The sequence below is a fragment of the Urocitellus parryii genome, chromosome 3 (assembly GCF_045843805.1).
Source record: "Urocitellus parryii isolate mUroPar1 chromosome 3, mUroPar1.hap1, whole genome shotgun sequence".
NCBI classification, from domain to species: Eukaryota; Metazoa; Chordata; class Mammalia; order Rodentia; family Sciuridae; genus Urocitellus; species Urocitellus parryii.
The window spans coordinates 154552227-154567922 of NC_135533.1; the positions used below are offsets into that span (position 1 = coordinate 154552227).

Sequence of the window (15696 nt, forward strand, 5' to 3'; positions counted from 1 at the left end):
GTTGTTCAAAACATTACAAAGTTCTTGACATATCATATTTCATACATTTGATTCAAGCGGATTATGAACTCCCATTTTTACCCTATATACATAATGCAGATTCACATCGGTTACATATCTACTTTTTTACCTACTGCCATACTAGTGTATGTTGTATTCTGCTGCCTTTCCTAACCTCTACTTTCCCCCTCCCCTCCCCTTCCCTCCCCTCCCATCCCCTCCCTTCCCGTCTTCTCTCCCTACCCCATCTACTGTAATTCATTTCTCTCTCTTGTTTTTTCCCCCTTTCCCCTCACTTCCTCTTATATGTAATTTTGTGTAACAATGAGGGTCTCCTTCCTTTACCATGCAATTTCCCTTCTCTCTTTCCCTCCCCCCTCTCATCCCTGTTTAGTGGTGATCTTATCATGCTCTTCCTCTCTATTCTGTTCTTAGTTGCTCTCCTTACATCAAAGAAGACATTTGGCATTTATTTTTTAGGGATTGGCTAGCTTTACTTAGCATAATCTGCTCTAGTGCCATCCATTTCCCTGCAAATTCTATGATTTTGTCATTTTTTAGTGCAGAGTAATACTCCATTGTGTATAAATGCCACTTTTTTTATCCATTCATCTATTGAAGGGCATCTAGGTTGGTTCCACAGTCTAGCTATTGTGAATTGTGCTGCTATGAACATTGTTGTAGCTGTGTCCCTATAGCACGATCTTTTAAGGTCTTTAGGGAATAGTCCAAGAAGGGGGATAGCTGGGTCCAATGGTGGTTCCATTCCCAGCTTTCTAAGGAATCTCCATACTGCTTTCCAAATTGGCTGCACCAATTTGCAGTCCCACCAGCAATGTACAAGTGTACCCTTTTCCCTACATCCTCGCCAGCACTTGTTGTTGTTTGACTTCCTAATGGCTGCCAATCTTACTGGAGTGAGATGGTATCTTAGGGTGGTTTTGATTTGCAATTCTCTGACTGCTAGAGATGGTGAGCATTTTTTCATGTACTTGTTGATTGCTTGTATGTCCTCCTCTGAGAAGTGTCTGTTCAGGTCCTTGGCCCATTTGTTGATTGGGTTATTTGTTATCTTATTGTCTAATTTTTTGAGTTCTTTGTATACTCTGGATATTAGGGCTCTATCTGAAGTGTGAGGAGTAAAAATTTGTTCCCAGGATGTAGGCTCCCTGTTTACCTCTCTTATTGTTTCTCTTGCTGAGAAAAAACTTTTTAGTTTAAGTAAGTCTCATTTGTTGGTTCTTGTTATTAACTCTTGTGCTATGGGTGTCCTATTAGGAAATTTGGAGCCCGACCCCACAGTCTGCTGCTCACGGGAGCCCTATCTTCTTGAACAACTGGGCACCCTATCCCTGCTTGCCAGTCCCTCAGCCCCTAAGGTTGTGGAGATTGGGGCTTGCCCTCCGGTAGCCATGCCCCCAGGAGCTGGTGCAAGAGACCTCAGTTGTCTGCGCTGGTGGGAGTGGTAGCCCTGGGGTCCCACGCCGCGGGTCCCACGCCACTCCTGAATCCCTCAGTCTGACTATCGAGCTCACGGGAGAGCTGGGAGGGGCCCTTGAGGTTTCCCCGCTGTGTGTGTGTGGGGGCTAGGGGATTACACATCCGTCGCCACCGGTATCAATGAAGTTATCTCCTCCGCCGCTTTCTGATGACGTCAGTTCTCTGCCATGTTGGTATCCCATGCGAATGGCAGCATTTCGTTCCCTTTGCCGGGTGACCAAAGCAACGGGTGGGTCCTGACTGGCCCTCTCAAGCCCGGTCTCAATCCTGTTGCCACTGCCTATGAAGGCTCTGTTGGTATTTACCTCTACAGTATTCAGCAGGACCCGGACCAAGAAGCAGTTTCCGCGGGTTCTTTAGCACTGAGCCTGAGCAGTTTGTCTGAGAGACGCAGGCGAACGACAGCCTGAAATTACCTGTTCTATCGCTGAATGAGCTGTGATCAGTCGAAAACAGGTGATGGTGACGTCAGCTCTCCAAAATGGTGGCCGCTGGCTTCCTCGGTGGTCTGACCAGTCGATAGATATATTTTAGATATAGGTTTTTCATAGAAGCTGTTTATCTTCTTGTCTCCATCTGTTGAGTGATTGTATTATGAAAAGCTATTGAATAGAACATAAGTTATTTCTTCTTCAAATATTTGGTAGAGAGAAATTCCAGACTGTGTGGCTATCTAGTCACTACTCTCAGCTCTTGGGTTGGACTCTTATGTCCCTGAAAATATAATTTAAGAGTTTTCTATTTCCAAGAGCAAATAAAATGAATATGTCTCCAAATTTGCCCATCTTCTCATCTTTTTAAAGATTTTGGGAGACAAAATGGTGGGTCAGAGGCAGCCAGCACTCACCCATTTCTCTTAAGTTGGAATCGGAACAACTAGAGAGCAGTTTCTCATTGAGGTGAGTGACTGTAGGAAGACTCTAAGGTTCAAGAGTGAACAGAGATTTGGAAAAGCCCAGGGACTCTAGAGAGTAAAACTGAGTGAGAAAGTGTGTGCAGCACTGAGCACATAGAAGTGAGATGCGTGGCAGTGTAACTAAGAAAGGGGTAATAGAGGAAAAGGGACCCAGTGAATGCAACTAGGATAGAAATTGCCACCATGCAGAAAAGAAATCTGAACTCAACTGATGGGGATCTGCACAGCAGGTTGGCAATGGAGAAATTCTCTGCACTTTCCATTGTGTGCTCATGGGGATGTAACAGGAAGTCCTCTTGAAAGGATCATGTCTGAGCTTGCTGCTTTTGAAAAACAAAGACCCTGCATTTTCCTGTGCTCAGGAACCCACAGCAAACATTACTACACTGTCCTAGTGGGCATCTCTTTTGAGACTTAGTTTGGCACAGGGGAGAGCTACTGAAACAAACTCACTGGAAACTCTACAGAGTAGGAAACCAATCAGGGACACAGAAGGGGACAGAATTGGCAGTGGTAGTGCACACCTCTAATCCCAATGGCTCAGGAGGATGAGGCAGGAGGACTGCAAAATACAATAATCAGTAGCTTTTCTATACATCAATAATGAACCTCCTGGGCTGGGGCTGTAGCTCAGTGGCAGAGCGCTTGCCTAGCATGTGTGAGGCACTGGGTTCGATCCTTAGCACCATATACAAATAAAATAAAGGCATTCTGTCCATCTACAACTACAAAATCATCATCATCATCATCATCATCATCATCATCATCATCTTCCTGAGAAAGAAATCAGGAAAGCAATCCCATTCAAAATAATCTCTAAAAATAAAATAAAATGCTTAGGAACAAATCTAAGGGAGTGAAAGTTTCCACAGTGAAAAATCATTATAAAACATTGAAACAAGAAATTGAAGAAGAAACTGAGAAAGATCTCCCGAAGTCATGGATTGGGAGAATTAATATTGTTTAAATGGTCATACTACCAAAAACAACTACAGATTCAATATAATCCCTATGAGAATACTGGGACTTCTGCCACAGAACTAGAAAGAACAATTCTAAAATTCATATGGAAGAACAAAAGACCCCCAATATCCAAAGTAATCTTCAGCAAAAAGAGCAATGCTGGAAGCATTTTAATATCTGATTTCAAAATATACTACAGAGCCATAGTTACATAAATAACGTGGCATAAAAACAGACATGAGCCAAATGGAACAGAATAGAGGACCCTGAATTAAATCTATGCACCTACTGCCGTTTGTTTCGTAACAAAGAAACCAAAAATATATTGCAGACAAGATAGCCCCTTCAACAAATGATGATGGGAAAACTATATAACCACATAAGGAAGATTGAAAGTAGATTGCTATTTCTTACCCTGTTCAGAAGTCATCTTGAAATGGATCAAGGAACTTAGTAAAGGAGATGAAACATTGAAACTACTAAAGGAAAACATAGAGGAAACACTTCAAGATGTGGCACAAGCAACAATTTCCTAAATACGCCTCTACTAGTTTGGGAAATAGCAGCAAGAATTGACAAATGAGATTACATCAAATTAAAAAGCTTCTGCACAGATAAGGAAACAATCAACAGAAGGAAGAGACAACCTACAGAATGGGAGAAAATCTTTTCCAGATATTCATCTGACAGAAGATTAATATCCAGAATATACAAAAGAACTCAAAAAAGTTAACATCAAAGAACAAGTAATAAAATCAAGAAATGAACTGAACACTTCTCAGAGGTACAAATGGCCAATGCATTTATGAAAAAATGTTCAACATCTTTACTCACAAGGAAAATTCAAATCAAAACTTCATTGAGATTCCATTCTACTCTAGTCAAAATGGTTATTATCAAAAAACAGTATCTGGGTACAGTGGCACACACCTATAATCCCAGCTACTCAGGAAGCTGAAGAAGGAGTATTGCATGTTTGAGGTCAGACTGGGCTACTAAGTGAGACTCTGTCTTAAAATGAAAATTTTAAAAAGGGCTTAGGATATAACTTAGTGGTAGAGTGCTTGCCTAGTATGTGGAAGAGTCTGGGTACAATCCCTAGTACTGCAAAAACAAACAAACAATGTGCAATTCTGGTGAGGATGCAGAGTAAAATAAACCCTTATATTTTGTTGGTGGGAATGTAATATACAGCCATTGTGGAAAACATATAAAAGAGAGAACCTGCAAAGTATTCACAAACTCCAGCACTATTCACAATAGCCAAGATATGGAATGAGCCTAGGTGCCTGTCAACAGGTGATTGGATTTTTAAAATTTATGGTGTCTATACATAATGGAGTTCAATTTAACCATAAAGAAGAATAAAGTCATGTCATTTTCAGGAAAAGGAATGGAACTAAAGGTTATCACATTAGCCAGATACAGAAAGATGAGTACAACACGTTTTCTCTCATATGTAGAAATTTAAAAAATAAAAAAAATTAGAACTGAAATGATCTGGAAAAAAACCCCACAGACTATTAGGTAAGGGGAGGAGGATCCAGGGGAGGATAAGAGAAGATAGTAGGGCCAGGAACGGCATCACATGCCTGTAATTTCAGAGACTAGGGAGGCTGAGGCTGGAGGATTGCAAGCTTAAAGCCAGCCTCAGCAATTTAGCAAGGCCCTAAACAACTTAGTGAGACCCTGTTTCTAAATAAAGAATAAAAAGGGCTGGGGCATGTGGCTCATCGTTAAGTGCCCTGAGTTCAATCCCTGTTGCCAAAAAAGGGGGAGGGGTACTAGGGAGGGTAGATGTGGAAAGCAGATGAACCCCTAGTCATCAGCTGATCCTGCGGTGTTAGCAAAGCCAAGCCTGGGAAAAATTCCTTGCCAAAGGCAAAGATGTTCTCAGCTCTGACTCTCGGCTCTGATGGTAACAGTCATCAGAGGTCCCAGGACAGTGGGTGTCCTGGGTTTAGCAGAAGAATGGCAGAATGTTCTTAGTACCACAGCAGTAGTATAGCTGCTGCAAAATGTTTCTAGCTCTGTAACTGTTTAATGCACAAAGAAGCCTCTGACCACTTAAAAAACCTTGAATAATTTACAATGCCCCTTAACTTCCTGATTATGAGACCCTATATCATAAACTTGTGAAGCTAGTTCTAAGTCACTGTTCCTCTATCAGAGTGCAGTCCCATCTGGCCCCAGATTTTCATGAAAATATCTCTGTGTCTTCTTTGTGTTTTTCTCCATCTCTAGTCGCTCCTACTGGAGAATCCTTTGTTGATGCTGCAGTGGTAGGTACCATCAAAACATGATATGTGCATGTATGGAAATGCCATAGTGAAACTCAATTAATTTGTATAATTAATATGATCAAATAATTATAATTTTGAAAAAGACTGGATTTGGGGGATGGAAAAAAGTATCTAGCAGAAGTCATCATGAAATCATCTAGTCTTTGGGTTTTCTTTATAGAAAGCCTTTTTTTTTTTTTTTTTTTTTTTGTACTAGGGATTGAACTCAGGGGCACTCAACCTGAGCTACATCCCCAGCCCTATTTATATTTTATTTAGAGAAAGGGTCTCACTGAGTTGCTTAGTGCCTCGCAGTTGCTGAGTCTGGCTTTGAACTCTCAATTCTCCTGTCTCAGCCTCCCAATCCGCTAGGATTACCAGCGTGCGCCACTGGGCCCAACTGTAGAAAGCTTTTTAAAATTAATATTTTTTGATCTATTTATTATATAGGTCTATTCAAATTTTCTATTTCTTCTTAAATAAGTTTTGGACGATTGTGTTTTTCTTTTTTTTTTAAAAGAATTTAAAAAAATATATTTATGGTGCTGAAGATCGAACCCGGGCCGCACGCATGCCAGGCGAGCGCGCTACTGCTTGAACCACATCCCCAGCCCCACGATTGTGTTTTTCTAGAAAATTTCCCATTTAGGATATCTAAAATACATATTTCTTTATAATTCTTTGTACTTTTATAAGATCAGTAGTGATGTCCGTGTTTCCTTTCCTGGTCTGAGTAATTTTTTATTATTTTTTGATTATTCTAGATAAAATTGTGTTGTTGATCTTTTCAAAGATCATTATTTTTCCTCTATTGTTTTTCTATTCACCTCATTCTAATCTTTATTGTTTCTGTTTTGTTTTGTTTTGTTATTTTTGCAGTGCTGAGAATTGAATCCAAGGCCTTGTGCATACCAGCCACTGAGCTACATCCTCAGCCCAGTTTCCTTTCTTCTAATGGTGTTGGGTTCAGTTTGCTCTTATTTTTCTAGTTCCTTAAGATGTAAAGTTAGGTTTTTGATTTGAGATCTTCCCCCCCCCCCGGTCTGAAGATTGAACCCCAGGGGTACTCCAACACTGACCTATATCACCAGCCTTTGTTTTTGAGACAGGGTCTCACTAAATTGCCCAGGTGGACCTCAAACTTGTGATCTTCCTGCCTGTGCCTCCTGAGTAGCTGGGATTACAAGCATGCACCACTCTGCCCAGCAAAGATCATTCTTTTTAAATTATATGTTTACAGCCATAAATTTTCTTCTTGGAACTACTTATACTGTGTTCCATACATTTTGGTATGTTCTGTTTTCATTTTCATTTATTCAAGGCACTTTCTAATTTTCCTGTGATGTCTTCTTTAACCCATTGGTTGTGAGTACGTTGTTTGATTTCTACATACTTGTGAATTTTCTAGTTTTTCTTCTGTTAGTGATTTCTAGTGCTATTTCATTGTGTTCAGAAGACATAATTTACATAGTATTCTTAAATTTGAGACCTATTTTATGGCCAAACATTTAGTCTATGCTGGAGAACATCCCCTGTTCCTTTGAGGGAAATGTTTACTCTGGTATTGTTGCGGGACTGTTTCTGGGCCCAAATGGTTTATAGTATTGCTCCTTAGTTATCTTATTCTGTTATTAAATGGGTATTGAAATAATCAACTATTATTATTGACAATATAATCATGTTTAACCTTTAATTTTCCAAAAAGGATTTATATTCTTTTTGGAAACTGGGAAGACTCATGACCACCACCTGCTCCCACATCAGGCTCTATACTTATACCAGCTGTTCTGGACTCAGTAGTCATGATGGATGTTCCAATTCTTTATTGGGCAAAAGAACACAGTTGTTTTTTAGTATCTCCTTTAAGGAAGGAGGCTGAGAGGACTGAGCCAGTCAAGTCCTACCGGATCAGCTGCCTCTGGGGTCACTTGGACTTCTTCACAAAGTCAGAAATTCTGTCTTTGACAAGCGGATCCAGTGTTGAACAGTCCCATTCCGCCAACTTCGACAGCCGGTCATGGGCATCCCAGAAGAGGCCAGAGCCAATTGCCAGCTCTACTCTCATGCGCCACTCAGCCAGCTTGGAGCTGAGGAAAACGTTATAATTGGTCCCCATGGGCTGTAGATAGACAAAGAGGAAGATGTGGTCAGTGCCACTTGTGTCTTCCCCTATAGCCTCAAAGGCCCTCCCTGTCTGCCTTTACAAAGGGTTAGTCATCCTCCGGCCCCCAAGACCCAGACAAGGGGTCACAAACTATGTAATTAGATGTGGGGTAGGAATAGGTATTTCAGAATCCCCCAGGGTTCTTGGTCACTGGTCTTGCTCCAAGGCTCCTGAACCCCTCTCTAGGTGATCCCTGATCCAGGTAGTTCCCACTTCTCTGGCTTGAACCCACCCCCCATGGTTCCTACCCATTTCTAGGTAGATTCCTTGTTCCCAAGGGAATTGGTGGAGGAACTTAGTTCTGTTCTCCCACATTGAACTCTTCTCTGTGATCAAGCACAGGGGATGAAAGAGGAGACCCAGAAGGCAACCTGCCTACAGATTTGTCTTGCTTGTTTAAGAAATATATAACCTAGGGGCTGGGGTTGTGGCCCACTGGTAGAGTGCTTGCCTGGCCATCTACAACTAAAAAAGAAATATGTACCTAAAAAAAGAAAAGAAAAATAATTAACCAAGGTTTTCAGGAGGCTCATGAGAGGTTGATGTGGGTGAAAGGTAAAGAATGGAAGTGAAGCATTGGGCTGTATACTTAAGACATACTTGAATAGTTTTTCCTGGTGCTGGTCTGTACTGCACATTGACCAGGGACCAAAGTGGCTACTTTTCATACCAGCCAGAGACCATACCAGCTCTCAAGACACTGGCCAGGGTTAAATTATCCATCCTGCATGTACCAGCTAGCTTCAAACTAGCTACTCTACCCTGCATATAAAGGCCACATAAATGCCCCAACACCCCTGCATGCCTCCAAATGCATACTGGATACCCCTCAGACCCAGAATCAAGAGAGCTTTACCCATACGACTCTCTGTATAGAGCTCTGGAAAAGAGGCAAGACCTCTTAACATTTCCTGGAAAATCCTATAGTGGGGCCAGAATGTAGCTCAGTGGCAAAGCATCTGCCTTGCATTCGAAAAGCCCTGGGTTCCACCCCCAGTTCCAAAAAAGAAAAAGAAAAGAAAAGAAAAGAAGAAGAAGAAGAAGAAGAAGAAGAAGAAGAAAGAAGAAGAAGAAAGAAGAAAGAAGAAAGAAGAAAGAAGAAAGAAGAAGAAGAAGAAGAAGAAGAAGAAGAAGAAGAAGAAGAAGAAGAAGAAGAAGAAGAAGAAGAAGAAGAAAAGAAAATCCCAGGAAGAGGAGGAGGAGGAGACATGGACTGAGAAATGTGGTATTCTCTGTATTCTAGGTTCATCCTCTAGTTCCTCCACATGCTGTGGAAGCCTTGCCAAGATAGATGATCATGATCTTCCCTGATTCAAAACCTTCTGTGCTTCCCAAATGTAATCCAGGCACCCAGATCTGGTTCCCACAATCCTCAGGATGGGCATGCCTGCTTCTCTTGCTTTGACAGTCTATTCTCAAGTTGTGGGTACACTGACCACAGAAGTTTCCTGTTTCTGCCCATCCTCTGACCACCCCCCATTACCCCACCCCACACCTGCATCATCTCCATTAGAGCTACCAAGTCAGCCAGTGAGATGTGGTCCCCAGTGATGAACAGCTTGTCCTGTAGAAACTTCTCCTCGAAGTACTGCATGTTTTGCTTCACCTCTTCCAGCACCTGTTCTGTCTTATCAGCTGAAACTTCCTCACCTGTGATCATTGGGATCAGCAACTGACCAGGTGGGGGGAGAGGAAGGAAATGGAAGCTACAATTCTGTTCCACCTGTTCCTCCAGGTCTCTATATCCTTGTCTGCTAGATACATAGTGGACAGTACCAAGGGCTGTAAAGTAGTTTCATCTATTTTAGCAGATCTGATTGGTAGATTTTGCCTGGTGCCATGTAATCAGAAGGATTTTGAGACCTTATCAAGAGTGAATCCTATGATTGGTTACTAATGTTTGCATAGGTTGCTATGGTTTATATTTGGTTTGAGTGTACCCCCCAAGGATTCATATGTTGGAAATTTGGTCTCAAGTAGAGCAATGTGAAAGGTAGTAAAACCTTTAAAAGGTGTGAAGATTAGTAGTATATCACTGGGGTCACTGCCCTTAGAAGGAATTAAGGTAATTCTCATGGGACACCGAGTTAGTTCTTAAAAGAGCAAGTTTTTCCAAAGAGCAAGACTGGCCCCCTGCCCATTTTCTGGCTTCCCGTCTTACAATGTGATCCTTCTTATACGTTCCCACTGTGAAGACATCTGCCATGAGGCTTTTGCCAGATCTGGTGCCATTTGTTTGGACTTTCAGCCTCCAAAACTGTGAGCAAAATAAACCTCTCTCTCTCTCTCTCTCTCTCTCTCTCTCTCTCTCTCTCTCTCTCTCCCTCCCTCCCTCCCTCCCTCCCTCCCTCTCTCTTTTTTAAAATAAGCTACCCAACTTCAGATGTTCTGTTATAGCAATGAAAGATGGACTAAGACATAGGCTTAGAATTAGAAGTAAGGGCACACATGTTATTTATCATCTTCAAGTTTTCTAATCTCAATGGGCCCTTTACATTCTCTAGTTCAGAATGAATTTTTTTGAATCCTGTTCTGGCTTGAGTCATATCAGCCCTTCTTGGGTGTTTTTTTCCTTGTCTTAACAAGACTCTGTCATACTCAATGGTTCATTCCGCAGGAGGGGGAGCAGGTGAAATAAAGCTCAAAGAGGGAGGAAGATTTTCTTGAGCTCATTAGTGGTCAGCAGGGCTGGGACTAGACTCTAGGCTTCCTAACTCCTTTTCCCCTTGTCCCCAATCCCCAGACATGGCCCCATTTACCTTGATCCAGAGTATCTTGCTCATGGGCAGCTGAATGGCCGTGTGCTGCCAGGCCATGAACTCATCCACGCGGGCCCGTGAGTGCAGGTCTGGTGGGTACCAGTGGGAGGGTGTGCTGTACCTTCGGCACAGGTAAAAAAGGATGGCCACACTGCAGAAAGGGCAGGTCAGAACAACTGCTCTTATCTTCTGAAGGCTCCAACACTGACCACCCCAGCGTGGCCAGGGCGCAATTGCTGGAGCCTCCAGCCACAATCAGGCTCTAGATGCTGACATTCTTCCAGGAGAAGGAGTCCAAAGGACCCAGGGAAAGGTCTCCCCCAAGCTGTCAGTCTAATAATCAGCAAGGGCAGGGAAGGAGACCTGCAGGGTGAGCAGGAGTCATTGGATGGCATAAGAAAGGGCAGTTTAGCCAGGAGAAACAACGTATGTCAATACACCAGGGTAAGAGGGCATGAGGTAAATTTTGGGAAATGGAGGGCAGGCAAGTAAACCATAAAGTGGACAGGGGCGGTCAGGGAGTGAAGAGAGACAGTCAGGTGCTGTTGAGCCCAAGTATGGAGGCCCTTGGAAATGCAGGGAAGTTTGGACTTAATTCTTAAGATTATAAGGGATGAGAGAGAATCCATTTCTCTAGTGCTGGATGGAAGGGTCAGAATTAATAACAGAAAGGGCAAGATGATAGCTCCAGCATCCAGTAATACCCAAGCAAGGGTTTCTGGTATTTGTGGGATGGAATTAGAAACAGAGGCCTGGGAATGCAGTACATATTGGAGACATTCTGGTGATGGATGGGTCCTAGGCATTGCCTCCATAGGACAAAGGACCCAATTTCTTCATCATAATTAATAATAAATATGCTAAGACAGAGAGGTCAGGGAATGGAGAGGATGCTACAGTTTAAATGTCTGTATCAAAACTCGGGTTGAGATTTAATCCCTGCTGTAAGGTATTAAGAGATTGGACCATTAAGAATGAAGAGGCCCCATAAATGAATTAATCCATTTGCAGTTAAAAGAGTTACTGGATTAATGGTTTGCCATAGGAGTGGCTTTAATATAAAAGCAAGCTCTCTCTGGCTTGCTTGCTCTGTCTCACCATGTAATTCTTTGTGGCATGCTATGATCCAGAGGGAGAGCCCTCAGCCAATGCAAAGCAGATGACAGCTCCATGCTCTTAGATTTTTTGACATCCTGAACCATGGGATAAATTCAACCTTTATTTGCTATAAATTTACCAGTCGGGACTATTCAGTGATAGCTACCCAAGATGGAGTAAGACAGGGGGCTATAGGTAGAGAGGCATAAGAGAGAGACCAAACAACTGTAATACTCAGAACGTTTTTGGACCCTGATTCAAACAAACTGCCAAAAAATATTTATGAGATAATTAGAGACTTTTGACTAGGAGATGGATATTTTCTGAAGTCCAAGAATTATTGTTAATTTTATTGCCATATTAGTATTGGGGTGGTGCGTTTTTGAAGAGTCTTTATCTCTTAGAGACATATTCCTAAACATTTATAAGTGGAATGGTTGTGAACTGAATATTTATGGGTGTCTGGAAGAGGAACCGGATGTGGTATGAATAATGCAAAATAAACCCTAATTGATAAATGCTGGACCTGGGAGATGGGTATGTTGGTTTGTTATACTCATATATGCATATTAGTTAGTATGCGTTTACCTTTAGTGCATGTGTGAAATTTTCCGTGGTAAAAACAAAATAAGTAAATAGGGGTGGGGTTGTGGTTCAGTGGCAGACTGCTGGCCTCGCACATGTGAGGCATTGGGTTCCATCCTCAGCACCACATAAAAATAAATAAATAAAATAAAGATATTGGGTCCATCTATAACTAAAAAATATTAAAAACAAAAAAAGTAAGTAAATGCTACAAGGGGGGGCGGTTCCCACTGAATTTCCTGGGTAGAGCACTTGCCCTAACATCTACAAGGCCCTGGATTCCATCCCCAGAGTACTGGAAGGTCACTTACCTTTCAGATAAGATAAATTTTCCATCTTTGAGGCTGGGCAGCTTCCTCAGGGGGTTGATCTCAATGTATTCCTTGCTATGGTGATGACCTGAGAGGAGCAGGGAGGGTCTGAGGCTGTTGGGATCCTATCTCTGCTTCCTAGAAACAGAAATTTCTCCCTATTTCATCCAGAAGGGGAAACTGAGGCCTTAAGGAATAAGACACAGAAGCTGGGTGCTATAGTTTGGATCTTGAATGTCTTCCAAAGGCCCATATGATCCTGGGGCAAGTCAGCAACAGAATAGGAGCCAGGATCAGGACTTCTACCTTCTACCCTGCCCATACCCTAGACTTGGTGACCCTTGTGCCCTGGAACCAAGACAGTCTTTTGGATCCCCAGACTGAAGGTCTCCAGCTCCTATTCCACCACTACCTGAAGCCACAGCTTCTGAATGAACAGGAGCCCTAAGGACCTGCCCGCTATTCCTGACACTCCTTCCTCTATCCCCTCTTTAAGTGGAACAGGGCAGCCACAGCTGCCTGAACACAGCTGAGTGTCCAAAAAGGAATCCCTCATAGGCAATCAGGGTCATCAGATCTGAAAGCAGAACTCCACTGGGAGCAGGAAGCAGGACTTAACTCCTTAACCAGATGCTTCTAAGTGGAAACATTTCTTAGGGCTCCAATTATACCTCATTCATTCCATAGCTACATTGTCTCCTTCTCTACAGTCTAGAGGCTTCTGTCTGCATAAGCTGAGCTTTTAGAACCTCCTCTATTCTTGGGGTGGGGCTGGTGTTTGATTCCCATGACATTCTTGTGAGGTTGGTGTAACCCTGAGCAGGTTTGCTCTTCATATACTTTTTGGAGGGACGGGTACTTGGGATGGCATCCAGGGTCTTTCACATGCTAGGCAAGAGCTCTACCACTGAGCTACATCCCCAGTCATCTAAACAAGCTTGAACACCTGGAAAAATGGAGATGGATTGAACAACAGCTGCACTCTCATGTGGGGAATGACTACCTTTCTGTGAACTTTACTAGACTGATTGGCAGGTACTACAGATAACAAGATGCAAGACCCCCACAAGGAGATGGTGAGGGTGCAAACTGGGAGCTCAGGGATTCTCTAGAAGTCCTTCCTTCCCCTTTTCTCTCAGAGAGTCTGTTCATATCACCATCATTAGTGGGGACTCTGACTAAGCTGGGTTAGACAGAGATGCAGACTGTGTACCTTGACACTTTGGGCACCTTTTATTCCCTTGCAGACTTTTGTGGAGAGTGGCCTGTTTCTGTCTCTGCTTCTCAAAACACACCCTCCTGGGTGTTCTAGCTGCACCTCAGGATGAGACCTGCCTGGGTAGCTGTAGGGACTGACCTTTCAGCAGATCTACAAACTGGAAGTCAAAGGCTATGCCATTCTTCTTGGCAAAGATGTAGACAGCGCGGCAGGATGCTGACAGAAGATCCATGTAGAGCTCCAGGACCATGCTGACACTTCCTGGGCCCCAAAGCCCCAGCAGACCAAGCACAGTCCTGAGTCTGTGTTCAGCCTGAGCCCCTGACCCTGTGCCCTCTCTGACCTAAGCCCAGGACCCCACATTCTGGAACTTCTTGTTTCCCTTGGTGTTGTCATAAGACAAGGAAACCTAGAACTCTCACAATAGCAGGGATTCTGAAGAGAACTAAGAGTGGGGAGAGGTTCTTGGCAAAGGGTTGGTGGAGGGGAAGCAGGTGCTGGTTTATGCCTGTTGCCCCTTGGTTCTACCTTAAAGATAGCCTGTCTGAGAAGGGGTCATGCATGAGAATTCCCAGCGCCAGGCCTTCAGTGTAGTCTTTTTGTAAAGGACTTTGCAAGGTCCAGACTGAGGAGGAAGCAATGAGAACTAAACTTTCAGGGTCAAAAGTAGGGACTGGGGCTATCCGCAAGGAAATTTAGTCTGAATTGGGAGAATAAGACACAGAAGCTAGGTGCTATAGTTGGGATCTTGAATGTCTTCCAAAGGCCCATATGCTAAAGCCTTCGTCCCCAGAGTGGTGCTATTAGGAGTGGTGGAGCCCTTAGACAGTGAGACCTAATGGAAGGAAGTTAGGTGGCTGGGGGCATGCCCTTGAAGGGAATTGTGAGATACCAATCTCTTCCTCTTTTTTTCTCCTTTGCTTTCTGGCTGTGAAGTAAGCAGTTTGCTCTGTTATACATTTCTTGCATTTTCTTGAACACCCCCGCCAGACTGGAGACTGGTCCACTTAGTCATGCCCTGGAAACTCTGAAACTCTGACCCAAAATAACCTTTTTCTCATTATAAATTAATTATCTCAGATAGTTTCCTTATAGTGATGGAAAGTTGACTATAGCACACTGTGGGAGCCCAGGGGACATCAGGGACAATACCAACAGGGATCTGAGGGTGTGGTCAGCCCCATCAGGCCATGTAATGAAGCCCAGAAACTTCCTGGCCTGGATTAGGACTGCAGTGAGTAGACTGCCAGGGAGACTGAAGAAATGAACTGGAGACCTGTGGTGAGGCCTGAGTGCTGCTCTGTGCTGTGTGATTTTGAAAGATTTCCTGTCTTTCTAGGCCTCAGCTCAGAAATGAGATAGGCATCACTTCCTGGGGACAGGGTGAGGCATAGGCAGAGAGTACAGAGTGTGTTTATTACAAACAGCTAAATTCAGGGGAGTGATCAGGCTGTACCCATCAACAGAGCTGGCTTCTGCAGAAGCTGCACCAGCTTCTGGGCCTGCTGGGGGTCCAGCTGGGCCTCGAGGGGGTCCCAAGACTAGAGTATGAGCTTGTAGGCCTCTTTAAAGAGATCAGCGCGGAGAGTGATCTACCTCCCCAAGGACCCACCACACTGCCAGTTGGGTCAGTTTTGGAAGAAGTTATAGCCAATGGAAGTGGGCTGGGGAGAGAGGGCAGTTGGCTGAGTCCTCAGCTTCATGCCTTGTGTCCCCGCAGAAGGCAGGGATGTAGGAAAGCCTCACCTGCAACAGCTCTATCCGTGCCATCAAGTCTACCCAGGAGACTTGCCTGGTCATCAAGACCATCTCATTCAGGTGCTGTAGGACTGATGTCAGCCTATCCAACAGCCACTCTAGCTGTGCAGCACCCACAGGCTGCCCAAGAAGAGGGACAGG

At 43.6% G+C, this 15696-nt stretch overlaps 1 protein-coding gene across 1 annotated transcript; it reads right to left on the reverse strand.

The window, feature by feature from the left end:
* Window positions 1–7585: 7585 nt before the first annotated feature.
* Window positions 7586–14047, reverse strand: LOC113199540 (glutathione S-transferase theta-4). Its single transcript, XM_026412547.2, has 5 exons — window positions 13936–14047; window positions 12579–12666; window positions 10585–10735; window positions 9321–9497; window positions 7586–7780 (listed from the first exon to the last, which is right to left on the reverse strand). Exons 1-5 carry the CDS (start codon window positions 14045–14047, stop codon window positions 7586–7588), a joined length of 723 nt encoding a protein of 240 aa, XP_026268332.2.
* Window positions 14048–15696: the final 1649 nt, after the last annotated feature.